Source organism: Quercus lobata, chromosome 12, assembly GCF_001633185.2.
Source record: "Quercus lobata isolate SW786 chromosome 12, ValleyOak3.0 Primary Assembly, whole genome shotgun sequence".
In the NCBI taxonomy this organism is placed as follows: Eukaryota; Viridiplantae; Streptophyta; class Magnoliopsida; order Fagales; family Fagaceae; genus Quercus; species Quercus lobata.
Window position 1 is genome coordinate 32,485,898 of NC_044915.1, and position 13,403 is coordinate 32,499,300.

Consider the following 13,403-nt stretch of genomic DNA (forward strand, 5'->3'; position numbering starts at 1 on the left):
TTTTTCTTTTTTTAACTTTATAATATGAATCCATGTAATATAAGGTCCCATACATATTCAAGGGTTGTTGACCTGTATGAAGGATCATTATTATCTATTTAAAAATGTTTATTTAGTCGATGAACATGACATGAGGTTTAAGAAGTCAAATGAAGAAACTAAAATTCACGGCAGAGGAAAACAAGTCATAGAGGGACCACGAACTTCTGGTGGGCTTTCACTTCAGTTTTTGTTTTTCCTCTTTCGTTTTTTTTTTTTTTTTTTTTTTTTTTTTTTTTTGAGAAACTTTTTCCTCTTTCGTTTGATCAATCAAATCAAATGTAATGTCTAATATCTATGATATAATAATATTGAAACGAAAGCATTAGAATATTTGTATAGTCAGAATTTTATCCTAAGATGTCATAGATCACGTAGTTATTTTAATTCAGACGACTCTATTATTGCATACTAAACAGAAGAGTAATAGGGTAATACTATTGACAAAGTTTTTTTTTTTTCATAATCTTAGTAGTGATAGGACATTGGAGTAATATCTTAATCATGAACCCACCTTAACAGTTAGTGAACAATTTTCTGTCTCCAATTTTATTGTAAATCCAAAAATGTCCATCTTTACAAGGATATTAAGTTTGGGGCTGCTCTTGAAATTCTTCCCAATAAATACAATGGGATGTAGAGATAGAGAGGGTATATTATGAGATGATCTCATAAGATCATCCTATCATAGTATGTAGAATCATATATATAAGATACATATAAGATCCACCATCTAACCAGGTCTAGTGCACTTTCAGTATTTAAACAACATTACACGTATTTTCATACACTTTTTCATACACATGTATTTCCAAAAAATACAAACAACGTTACTAGAACAATATTACCAAACGGACCCTTGATAATTGGTTTTAAATGTTAAATTAAGAAGAAAAAAAAAAGGTATTTGATAAATTAAATGTCCTATTAACTATTAAGAGAATTGTCTTTTACAATAAAGAGAAAAAAAAGTGTGTTTTCAAATTGAATTCTTTTAAAAAAATAACAATGTTATAAACACAATAAATTTAATAACATTCAAACTTTTAGATTGTCAAATCTATATATAATAATAATAATAATAATAATAATAATAATAGTAGGTGAAGTTAAGAGAAACTCAAATTAAAATTCTAAATTAGAGTTCCAATTCTGTGCCATATGTCATAATTTATTTATTCTAAAAGAATTTTATTTCTTAATTTTAGAACCAAATGTGGGACCATATCATAAATATTCATCTAAGTGAGTTATTAAGTACAAAAATCAAAGAGTTTAGAATAAATGAATCGTAAAAAAAATAAAAAATAAATGCTTCACAATGATTTTTTTTAAAAACGGACAATTTACATCTTATACCTAATAATATTCTTACAAATTTTTTTAAAAGTTAACAAAATATAAAAATGACTATCAATATTATTTAAATTAAATATATAGGAATTATATTGTATATCTTATTGTATATTTTTAAATGTATCTATGCATATGTATGAGGTTACAAGCTAGTTATGATTAATACAACGTCACTTGCACTTGAGATTATAGTTTACAACATTTATATTATACACGTGTCACAACCTATCACCTCACTCGTGTGGGAAAAAAAAAATGTTGAAGTTATTCATTTGAACTAAAGTTTTTTAAGCAAAAATGTGTTTCCAGTTTTCATAACATTAGCACATTTCACCGACTTTACCAATAAAGTGGTGTCCATTTGGCAAAAGCTTTTTTTGCCTTTTGTTTGTTGTCAAATTTTATTTTTATGAGTTGTAATTCTTTTTAAAAATTTAATAAAATTGTAGTAGTAATTTTTTTTAAAAATAAGCCAACATTTATCTTTTTATTGCACATTTAGCTTACAAATTAGCGAAAATTATATCTTCTATCTCAAACTTAGCAAACAAGCTATCGAAAACTTAGCAAATAAATTATGGAAAACTTTGGAATACCATTAACTATAGAAAACCTAGTGTTTTTTTTTTTTTTTTTTTTCCTGATAATTCAACCACTTGACCTCATTTTTCATATTTTTAATTTAATTTTATAAAGGGCACACGTCGAATGAGTAGACCGGGTATATCCCCACGTGGCCTACCATATATAGCAGGTACTCCTATCTCTCCCACCGCCGAGCGCGTGCAACAAATCCTCAGATAAAATTCCCGCAAACTTAATATATTTATTTATTAATTTATTTTCTAAGTCCTCGTTTGTTGGGTGGTACTCAATATTTTTATAATATTTCCACGACAAATCATATAAGTGAGATTTCTTTTCTCCCACGAAACCCATCACTCCCTTTGTCCCAATCCCAAATACACGTACTCTCCCTCAAACAAAGACACAAAAAGAGGAAGAAAAATAGAGCCAAAGCTTTCTCTCTCTCTCCTTTACACTATAACCCTCACTCCCACCAATTCCTGGAAATTTCCAAATTCCAATTCCCAATCGTAAAAGGTAAAACTATTTCCCCCACTCCCCCCTTTTTCCCAAAAAAGGAAAAAAATTTCCCAATAACAGTCTCAAATTAACAAATTTGTCCCCACCGAAATCCAAATCCATCACTTCTCGCTTTCAAATGTATTCGTTCTTATCACCTTCTTTTAGGGTTGGTTTGTTTGTTTGTTTTTTGTGCTTGTGGACGGTGATTTTGGCTTTTCGGCTTACATGTTCTTTTGTGATTCTTCGTTTCTCATTTCCTATGCATGTATTGGTGTGTGTCTTATGGACCCTGAGTTTGAGCTGGTTGTTTCGTATGCTTTTTGGTTTTCGTTTATTTTTTTATTTTATTTTATTTTTCTTTCAATTTCTGCGTTCTGTTAATACGGAAATTTCAATATGTTTGTGTGTTTATTTCAGTGATCAGCTTGTGATTAAGAGTTATATGTGAAATTATGGATCGGGGAGTTATTGGAATTAGGTTTGTGTGATGATTGGATTGTTTTTTCTGAGTTTATATGATTGGTAAGCTAGAGAAAGTTTGCAATTCTATTTTCACAAACTTAGGTATTGGTGTTGGAGAGGAATGGAGGGGTTTGAGGTTTGAAATGAATTATTGGTGGTATTGTAGGTGAAGGGTTCGGGTTTTATATATGTATGTATATATATATATATATATATATTGTAGGTGAAGGGTTCGGGTTTTATATATGTATGTATATATATATATATATATTTTTTAATAATTGTTTAGTGTGAAGATTTTTTGTATGGTAAATAGTGATTTGGTTGTTGGGTTTGTGAATTATGTGGTACTTTTCAATGGGAAGGGATAGGTATGGAGGGTTTTGGTGCTGATTTTGGCATTGTTGAATATTTTGCCAACATGGGTTTTGATACTCGCGGTGGTTCGGTTTTGATAAATGAAGTTCCTAGCTTAATGGGTTAGCTCTGTTGTGTGGTTGGAATGCCTAGCTTAGCTGGGGTTGTCCTTAATGTGCTTTGATCCCTATTCTATTAGAATTTGTTATTGGAAATTGTGGTGATTATTTTGTAACAGATACCATGAAACTGGTTATTATTTTGCCTTATAGATACCTGATAGTTGCTATTTCACATTTTGTGTTCCATATGAGCTTGAGCTTGAGTTACTTGCAGTTTTAAGCTTGTGTTGACTAGTTGCACATGTTGTATAGGAGAGATCCTGTAGCTGTATAAAACCTAATATTTATAATTTCTTATCTCTTATCTAATAGAATATGTCATTTTTTAGTGTCACAGAAGGGGACATGCTGCGCCAAATGCTGATAATTTTAGGTGGAGAGTCGAGATAAATTAAAGGAGATGGGAGGTTGCTGCTGTTGTTCTTCTAGGGCAGCTGAACTGAATAATACGGTGGAGTATTATTATGTCAGTTTAATATTTTCCTAACATAAGATGCTTTTCTTCTCCACATCGCTCATGTTCTGCATACATAATTCTATTGCCTATATATATAAAATTTGTTTTTATTTTTAGATTGTGAATAAGTTAGATTGCAATATGATAATAACTGTCCTTTTTCCCAGGCTAAGATTACTTATATTAATCTAGTTTAGTTGTTGATGGTGTCTGTGTGTGTGTTTTGTGAGATAGTTGAAGTAATTCAAATGCTCAATTATGACCTATTCACTTTGTGGTCACACTGGAAGATTACTAAGGTATCTCTAGCAAAAGCTCAGCCTTGTAGCCCTATGGAGGTTGACTCCAGCAAGAGCTAGTCTTTTCTAAAAGGTCGTACCCAGACTATCCAGTTCACAAAGCTCCTACTCTTTGCGGAGTTTGGGAGATGTGAATGGTAGACAGCCTAACCCCTTCTGTTTTTGGAGAGGCTGATTATTGGACTCAAACCCGCAAAGTGTCACTTTTGCTGGAAGGCAGTTGCCATCACACCAAGGCCTAACCTCTAAAGAGCTAGTCTTTTCTAATCATCATTATCCACACTAAAATATTTGACTGCCTTTTGTATTTAAGTCCACAACAATTTGTTGGGGGGGGGGGGTGTGGAGTTTACCTGGTGGTAATATCTAGTTAATGTAACACTGCACAGTTATCCTGTTAGTCTTGAAATTTTATTGACAATCTGAGAGAACAAATGGTTTGTTATAGTGGAATTAGCTCTTCTATGTAATACTTGCTTTGTATTATTCAGAAATATTTGTGTAATCGCATGCTGCTAATGTTGGCTGCATCATGGCTCTTCATCTTGTATATCTTATTCATGCTCTGTCAACTTTTTCTGCAGTACCCAAGAGCATCAGACGAGCATGTGCCCTTATCTCACCATGGTGGTGCCTTTGCACTCTCTTCAGGGCTCCTGGTTGATACAAATCTGGATACATCGATTCCAGACACTTACAGACCACCTCCTACACCTATGCCTTATGATGTGGCTTTAGGGCGTCCTCAAACTCCTCCAGTGGCTCAAGAAATTTGCAGCAACAAGAGTGATGCAGCAGTGCAAACAACAAATTCCAATTCTGTTGAAGAAATAGTTGGAGGCAACACTCAAGAAACTTTAACAGAATGTGAAGATCTTAAGGAATCGGAACGCAAATTGCAAGCCAATATTGATCTTGACTCTGCAAAGGATTCAGAAGTTGAACTTTCAAAGTCAGTGGAAGCTGTTTTTACTGCAATGGAGGAAGAAGATGGTTGTCCTGTTTGTTTAGAAGGTAATGTTCTTATTGTGATTTTTTTAAAAATAAATTTTATATGGTTGTAGGCCTTTTCATTGCGGCTTTGGCTTTTCCAGCTGCAGTGTTATCTTCTTTTGCTAGTAATAATGTGACATTCAGTCCATTGTGTTTCGAATAGAGAATTTATGGATGGATATTTTTCTCTTCTTCTCTGCAGAATATGATGATGAGAATCCAAAAATTACCACAAAGTGTGAGCATCATTTTCACCTTGCTTGCATTCTTGAATGGATGGAAAGAAGTGATTCTTGTCCTGTTTGTGATAAGGTCTGCCCCAATGAAACAAAACTTCCATTTATTTTGTGAATGGATGAAGGGTACCATGTTTGATACTGAGAGTGCTTTGTTTTTCATATGATGCAGGAGATGATTTTCGATCCTCCTATTGATTAGCAGCAATCAGAAGCTCACTTATGTTCAACCTTTTTGTTGCCTGAATCATGGTCTGAGCAAAGGTTACAACCCATGAGAGTTCTCTCTCTTTTTTGTCCTTTCTTAAGTGGCAGCTACAGATTGGCTGTGGTTTGGTTATTTTGGTTCTGAAGGAATCATGCCCATTTCAAAAGCGTAGTGTCTTTGTGCATTCTCTTTTCTTTTAAGCCTTGAAAAAAAAAGAGTAAATAGAGACTGCCACCATACAATCTCTGAGGTCCACTATCCATTTTCTTTCATTCATCCATAGTGCTTTGATTTTCATGTTATCAACAATATATTGGCTTCAGCTGCATAGAATTTGAAAGGATTGCCTTGCTACTTGCTGGTCACATTGATTGTCCAAAGATACAGGTTAATTTCCCATACAAAAAAGTTATAGGTGAACTTTTCTCTTTCTGTCTCTCTGTGAGTATCACTTTTCTGTTGGTCCTGCATTATGTGATCCAATTTTCCTCTTCACTCTCTTGATTTTTTCCTGTTTCTGTGGGTTGTTTGTTGTGAGATTTAATCTGTGTAACGGTAGGGAAATATAAAAAGAAAAGACATGTTTTGTTTCAGATTCTTCCTGTAAATAATAGTCTGATTTTCGCATTATTAAGTTTGATTGAATTGGTTAACTTTTAGATTTGCATTATACATCTTCAAAGGTGCAGTTTTTGTTTTCTCTACTAACAAATTTCTGGTAGTTGCTCTTCTTTATGAGCATCTGAGGGGTTGCTTTCATAAGTAATGTTATCTGTTTTGAGTCTTTTGACTGGTTGACTTGGCCTCATGTCTAATAAAAACTCGCACATGTTTGGGACCTTTTATTGATAGTTTACTGGTGTTAATGTGCTCTAATGTATAAGTATATACAGTCACTTCTCTAAAGCATGGTTGTTTTACTGACTTCATTTGAAGCAACAACTACTTATATACTGTGACGGAACAGTGCTGTCTTCCAATCCCTCAATACCACTTCCTCTCCCCCCCCCCCCCCCCCCCAAAAAAAAAAAAATCCTCTCTTTTTCACGGTGCCCGGTGCCCCCATGGTGTAGTGGCCATTTGAATTGAGTTAAGATGTAGATGTATTGTGTAATGATGGAAATTTACATGATGTAATGGTGTGACTTGATTTTATGTGTTGAGTATATATTAAATAGAGAGAGCTCTCAAGAAAGCCTCTGAGGGCCTCCTCGTGCTAGTCTTTATCCATATAGAATAATGTGGTAAGTTGAGTGCACATTCAATGTCCCTCTCCCCATTGTCATGACAATTGAATTATAAAATAAGCACTAAATGTGAGCATGTCTGGCATTTATTTTTCTACTTTATGAATTGTTACTTTTTAGCATTGAGTGTGGACCTGCACCCATTAAATCAAAAGTGATAGTCACATATTTATTTAAATTTTTAATTAAGTGATAGAAGAATCTCAAAATTCACAATTCTAGTACTTTATGATAGTTTTTTTTTTTTTTTTTTTTGAGAAACACTTTTTGATAGGTTGAATACTAGATTATCGTTTGAAAACATATGTAGCACATTTGAAAATACTGGAAATATGAGTGTTAATTAGGTTAGTCTTTTGGTAATGAATTCAAGTCAAACCAATAGAGCTAGATTATTAAACAGGTTAAATGAATCATGTTCGTATCAACTCAATACGACCTATTTATAAAATGGGAATTGATACGACCTATTTATAAAATGGGTTAATGTATTGTGATATGCAACTCTGTTAGTAAATATATTATGTTAGGGTTGAAGAGTTTTGTTGTAATTGATAAAAAAAGTTGTTTTCAGTTAAATAATAGTTTTAAAAACTGGAATCGTCAAGGAACTGAAAATGGGTCTAGTTCTCAATTTTTACCGGTTGAATCAGCAGTTTTCACGGTTGAACTGTTGGTTTTCTTGGTTTTTACTAGACTGATTTCGGATTCGATTCCCAGTTGAATCGGTCTAGATTTTAAAGCCATGGGTTAAACTCATACATTGTTGTGTTACAATCAAATACAATGACAAATTATGTGTTAGTCTAGTCAGATGTAGCAGGTGCCTTACTTATATCAAAGGTGACTTCGCTGATTTATTCATTAGTAATCATTTGTTTGTGCTAGGATCTACTGAAGGCTTTGATGCCATTGACACCGCCTCTGGATCGGCCTACTTTCCAGTGAAGTAGGGTAAATTTTTTGTTTTGTTTTGTTTTGTTTTTAGAAGATCAGGTCATTATTGTCTTGGAGCTCATCGAGCTTGGAATCATTTAGAGGGTATTACGGGTTTCACATACTGCAATTTTTTTTGTACTTTTGGCTGAGCAATAGGTTACAACTTACAAATATTTGGTTATGAATTCTAATTGATGGTTGCACTTGCAAGGAGTAAGTACCAATTGCAATAGCCACCTACGTTCGGCTTCGTGTGTTAGTGCAGGCCTTTTGTGTATGTAATGAAAATGTTTTCACGTTTTCATTTACATGCTTCCAAATCATAGAGATTATCAGCTGTGTATGTATGTATCGTGTGTAGAAGTGGTGCCTTGAAATTTGAAAATACATTGCTACCTACAATGGCATGTGTAACATTTAATTAAGTTAGTCTTAGAGATTGTCATTGAGCTATAGTTAAACCAATAATTTATCGTTTATTTTTATTGTTTTAGGCCAAAATCCAAAAAGACCTCTTGGGATTTGGGTTAGTTGTAGGTTGACTTTTAGAGCAATTGCATGTGGCTCTAAAATACAAAAAATGTAAAAATTTATACAATATAGCATAAAAAACACACACATCAGACCTTGTATAGCCTGGTAAATTTCCAAACTTGCTACAGTAATTGTGTATATATACACGGTTACTGTAGCTTTCTATTTCATTATTTAAATATTTTCTCTCCCTTCTCACTCTCATCAAACTCTCTCTCTCTCTCTCTTCATCCCAGAAACTCTTCAATCTAGTAGGAGGAGGAAGAAGAAAAATCTAACCGTAAAATAAACCAAAAATTTGACCACAAAATCAACCAAAAATCAAATACACCCATATATGGACACACCAATAGAGATAGAGAGAGCATTGTTGTGAACTTGTGGTTGTGGGTTGGTGCTTGGAAGTCGATTGGAACAAGTCTTGGTGCTTGTGGAGGAGATTGGTGATTGTGGGTTGACTGGAACGAATCTCTGTGCTTGTGGATCAGTGCCTATGTTGGAGAAGGATGCTTGTGGTGGCTTAATAGTTTGAGCAGAGGGAGAGATGTTTGACCGTGAGGGAGAGGCGATTTGAGGAAAGGAGGCTCTCGGAGCTCTCATCCATGGAGGTGATGTGTTCATAAACAGAGATAAAGAGTGTTTTGATTGGTTAAAAGGAGCTGAGAGAAATATATATATATATATATATATATTTATTTATTTATATATAAAAAAGAAAAAAAGAGGAAAACTATTATTTAAATAAAATAGATGGTAGAATAGACAAGTTTTAGATAAGTGGTGTGTAAAATAGAAAAAAATAGGTTCTTATATTAAAATAAACAGGAAATTTTACAGAGACTAATGCGAATGCTCTCATGTGGTATTAATTTTGTATTATTCACTCATGAGGATTAAGAATTGTCCAAATTGACCCTCATCATTTTAATTTTGTTGACTATAATTGATAATAAAAAAATGGTCACATTGTGCACTTGACCAATTAACTCTAAAAAATTATTTTAAAAATAATACGTGCATAATACATTATTATTATTTGTCTTTTATGGTTAACAAAATTGAAATAGATTGGTGGATAATTCTTAAACCTCAGAGTCAATAATACCAAATTGATTGGTTTGTAATTGACCCAAATTTCAAGTAGTTTTTTTTGCATTTTATTCCCCCCTTTTTAAATATAATAATGGGATAAATGATGAGATTGTGAATTTAAGATATACAAGGTGTTATTGTAACATTCGGTTAAAAAAGAAGTTAATATTAGGGATTGGATTAGGCAATTTTTTTTTAGACGCTTTATATTTGGTTTCATTTCATTTTAAAATAGATATCAAAAGTCTTGTAATTTAGTGATATTGATAATGTTTATTTTATGAGGAGAACAGTGCTTCAAATCTCTCTCCCCCATTATTTTTACTATCAAACCAAAAAATTTGATTCATGTATATCATAAAGCATACAAAACATTGTATTATTTGATTCAATTCACATAAGATGTTATCATTTTCAAAATGTATTTTATGTTTTGATTCATGTATTGCCTATTGACGGATTCAAGAAAGGTAAATGAAAAGTAAATTTTACTGTAAAATGGCATGTATCCAGTTGTATTAGTAAGCAAGTTGGGAGAATTCTGAAGTGTTAGTTCAAACTTGAAACCAACAACTCTTCAATTATTTTCTTTACAATTTATTTTGGTAATTATCTGGCCTATAAGGAACAAATGGTTATATTTTAGGAAGTACTTAAAATTTTTAAAGAAATTTGGAGACCTAGTCAAGGGGGAAAATTTTTCAATGTCCGTGTGAGAGGGAAATAAGCTTTTTGCTTATGTGGCATCATGTGCTAGGTTGGACCTTTGGAATAACATTACCAACTTGTTTGTTTGCATTAAAGTTGTCCATAGACCCACCGAATTTGACCCATCCGAGGGCTCCAATTGGAAATGAATCAAAAATCAAACGATCCGGTGATTGTGAGATCAACGATGGATCTTCACTTTCAAATTTTGATGATGGTGGGTTTCTTCCTCCAAAATCCAACCCACCCAATTCAATTGATGAAGGAATCCAAATTTGGTAGAGATCTACCAATATCGACAAGATCTCCATCTAGCGATCCTAGACCTCCACCGGATTTTCGTCGTTTTGAGCATTTTTTTGTGTGCCTCTCCTTGTTGTTAGTTGGTGTCAACTGATTTGATGCCACCTGTGAAAAGCTCGATTCATCCAAACCGCTGCTCCTTATCGGTCGATGGTGAGTTGAATTTTTCTCCGCCCAATTTGATAGGGGCGGGTATGAGTTGAGCATAAACTTAGTTCAATTCGATCCATGGACACCCTTACTTTGCATTATTTATTTATTAATTAATCATTCATTTTGAGTTTAGTATTAGCAATATGGGCTATTATTTTGGGAATAAAGCTACTAGGGACTGACACAACATTTTCGCAACACAATATAAGTGGAGAACTGTTAATGGTAAGTAAAAAAGTGATGTTAGTGGTAAGCTCAAATGAGAACCAACAAAAACTTGTCAACTAGGCTTCGTTGTGGAATTATTGTGAAAATGGTCTATTAATGGCACTAGTCCTGTTTTGGTATAATGATAAAAGTCTATGGTTGTCAAGTGTGCGTGTGTGTTAGATACGATATAATTTTAATCTATGGTGTTCGCTCTATGATAATTACTCTTTATTATTAGACCAATACACAATTGGTTTTTTTATGTAAGCTAGATTTGAAACTTGAATTTTCCATTTAATGACAAGAGACTTTACTAGTTAAGCTAACTAGAATACAGTAAACATATAAATTCAAATGTTAATTTTTGGGGAAACCCCAATAAAATATACAAGGACAATTGTTTATAGATTGCTACCCACCTATGATGAAGTAATGTCCTTCAACCCAAGGACAAGAGGCATTCTAAACCACAACCCTAACAATTCTAACATACATGCAACCATTTTATTGCCCCACTTTATTAGTGTGGTTCAAATATCATAACTTGGAAGTTGTCACTTTGTGAGGGGAAAAAAATGTTGAAGGATGAAAATATCCGAGTCACCATTCTTAAGACCAAATTAATTGAAGAGAGGACGCCATATATTAAATCCTATCAAAATTACATTTTAAATCATATAATTTAGCAAGGAAAACAAATTTAATATGTAGTTTTGAAAGTAACAAATTAAAATTTTAAGATTAAAAAGTTGCAAATTAATTCCAAAAGTTTCAAAAAGTAATGAGTTAAACCCCTAGTTTATATTAAACTTCAAACACAATATCATTCCACTTAAATAAATTAAGGTTTAATTTGTTATTTTTTAAAACAATTTTTTTTTGAAACTAAAACAAAAATATTTAATTCTTAGTTTTGAAATTATATGGTTAATTGTTATATTCATAAACTATAGGATTTAAAATGCAATTATCTTTAAAAATTATTAGTATTAATTAAGATTGGTCACATATATCTTTTTTCTTAAACTAACGTGCTTTGAGATATTTTAGAAAGTAAAGTGTGTTAAATTAAAAATATCAATGTCTTAATTATGTGTGATACTTTCCTTTTTATAAACTAATTCGGATAAAAAATTCAAGTCACTACCGACATAAAAATTTAAGCCAAAAGGGGAGAGAGAGAGAGAGAGAGCAATTTTCTTCTATTTCTTTGGACATTCATTTATGGTTTGAGGTAGAATGCTCCTTTTGGAGTTGGCTTAGGGCTTATACATATAACTATAGTATTTATCCACTTCTCACTTTTAAAACCTAAGAGAAATAATTTGATAATAGAAATTGTATTTGTTTTTTTTATTGTACCGCATATTACCCTTTCCCCTCTTATATCTGTCCCTTTTTAGGTGCAAAGCAAATTCATTCAAAACACGATGCATTTTTTCACAAACCCTTCAATTTATCTTCTAAAAAAATCTCAATAAAAGAGAAAACCAAATTTTACATTAGATTTTGTTCTTTTCCATTACATCATACAACTTAAGTTCAATGTTAGAGATAGCAATTAAGAGAGAGAAATAGTTAAGACTTTAGATTTTTTCTCGTTTTTAATTTTATCATAAAGAGTCAAGAGTCATATAATTTAACTAACACTTTATTGTGTTTCCAATAAAGACACTTAGAGTTTGTATCCTCACTCATGATGTGATGTTGAAATTGTTTTATGCTTTTGAGAAGTGTAAGTTTTTTTTTTTTTTTTTTTTTTTTTTTTTTTTTTTTTTTTTCAGGTGGTTTTGAAAATTAAGGGTTTTCATTAACCAAAAATTCCAATGGTATCAAATACTAAAAAAAGAAAAGAAAATTTCAAAAATATTTTTACTTTGAAACAAGGGAAATGCATATAAAATTGATTTTACTCTTTTTTTTTGGGGGGGGGGGAGGGGTATTTTTGTGGTTAAATCTCAATATCGTATCTATTTGTTTATTGTTCCACTATGAGTCTGTTAGATATAGAGCTCGTTTGGGTAATCTTTATTTTCATTAATTTATTGTGATTAAAGTATAAATTTAATAACAGTACGATGGTATCTAAAAAATATTTAACTTTTAGAAAAATCAGGCATAAACTAAATAAATTGAATAATCTGAAATTAGAAATGATGTGTTTACAACATTTTTACAACAAATAAAGTTGTTACTAATTGTTATTGTTGGGGTAAAAAAGTAATCTTAGCGTTAGTTTGAAATTTGAACTAATAACAACTAACCACCTGTGATTTGTTGTAAAAATATTGTAGATATAACATCTCTCCTCTGAAATATACGCTAACAAACTAGTCTTCAAGGGAGAAATAATATCTTTCCTTTTCAGCACAACTTTACCAAATAAGCTAAATATTACCCACGTATCAATGCCACACTTATTCCAATCTTCAAAAAAAAAATTTCTAACATTTTCTCCAAAAAAAAAAAAAAACAAAACAAAACAAAAAAAAAAGAGAGGAAGAAAGCAATACATAATTTTTTTTTATCAGAGAAAAATAAAAATATATTAGAGGTTGTTTTTCTTCAAAGCCTAATAAATTTCCATTTTTGTTGTTTT

General features: G+C 31.9%; 1 protein-coding gene across 5 annotated transcripts; it reads left to right on the forward strand.

Annotated features, from left to right (window-relative positions):
• The first annotated feature begins 2,299 nt into the window (after window positions 1-2,299).
• Window positions 2,300-6,277, forward strand: LOC115971588 (probable E3 ubiquitin-protein ligase RHB1A). 5 transcript variants are annotated; one of them, XM_031091594.1, is made up of 5 exons: window positions 2,300-2,499; window positions 3,755-3,876; window positions 4,766-5,195; window positions 5,377-5,486; window positions 5,583-6,277. In XM_031091594.1, the coding sequence occupies exons 2-5, from the start codon at window positions 3,826-3,828 to the stop codon at window positions 5,610-5,612; spliced, it is 621 nt and encodes a 206-aa protein (XP_030947454.1). In that variant the 5' UTR covers window positions 2,300-2,499; window positions 3,755-3,825; the 3' UTR covers window positions 5,613-6,277. The 5 variants fall into 5 exon arrangements, with proteins under 5 accessions (XP_030947454.1, XP_030947451.1, XP_030947450.1 ...); XM_031091591.1 differs by having other exon boundaries at window positions 2,302-2,622; window positions 3,755-3,891; XM_031091590.1 differs by having other exon boundaries at window positions 2,302-2,499; window positions 3,755-3,891.
• The last annotated feature ends 7,126 nt before the right edge of the window (window positions 6,278-13,403 follow it).

Excerpts from the sequence above, each read along its gene's own strand:
- LOC115971588 (XM_031091591.1), top strand. The coding sequence starts at position 3,826 with ATGGGAGGTTGCTGCTGTTGTTCTTCTAGGGCAGCTGAACTGAATAAT. Across the intron at positions 3,892-4,765 it reads ATACGGTGGAGTATTATTAT|TACCCAAGAGCATCAGACGA; the intron begins GTCAGTTTAATA and ends CTTTTTCTGCAG. Across the intron at positions 5,487-5,582 it reads CTTGTCCTGTTTGTGATAAG|GAGATGATTTTCGATCCTCC; the intron begins GTCTGCCCCAAT and ends CATATGATGCAG.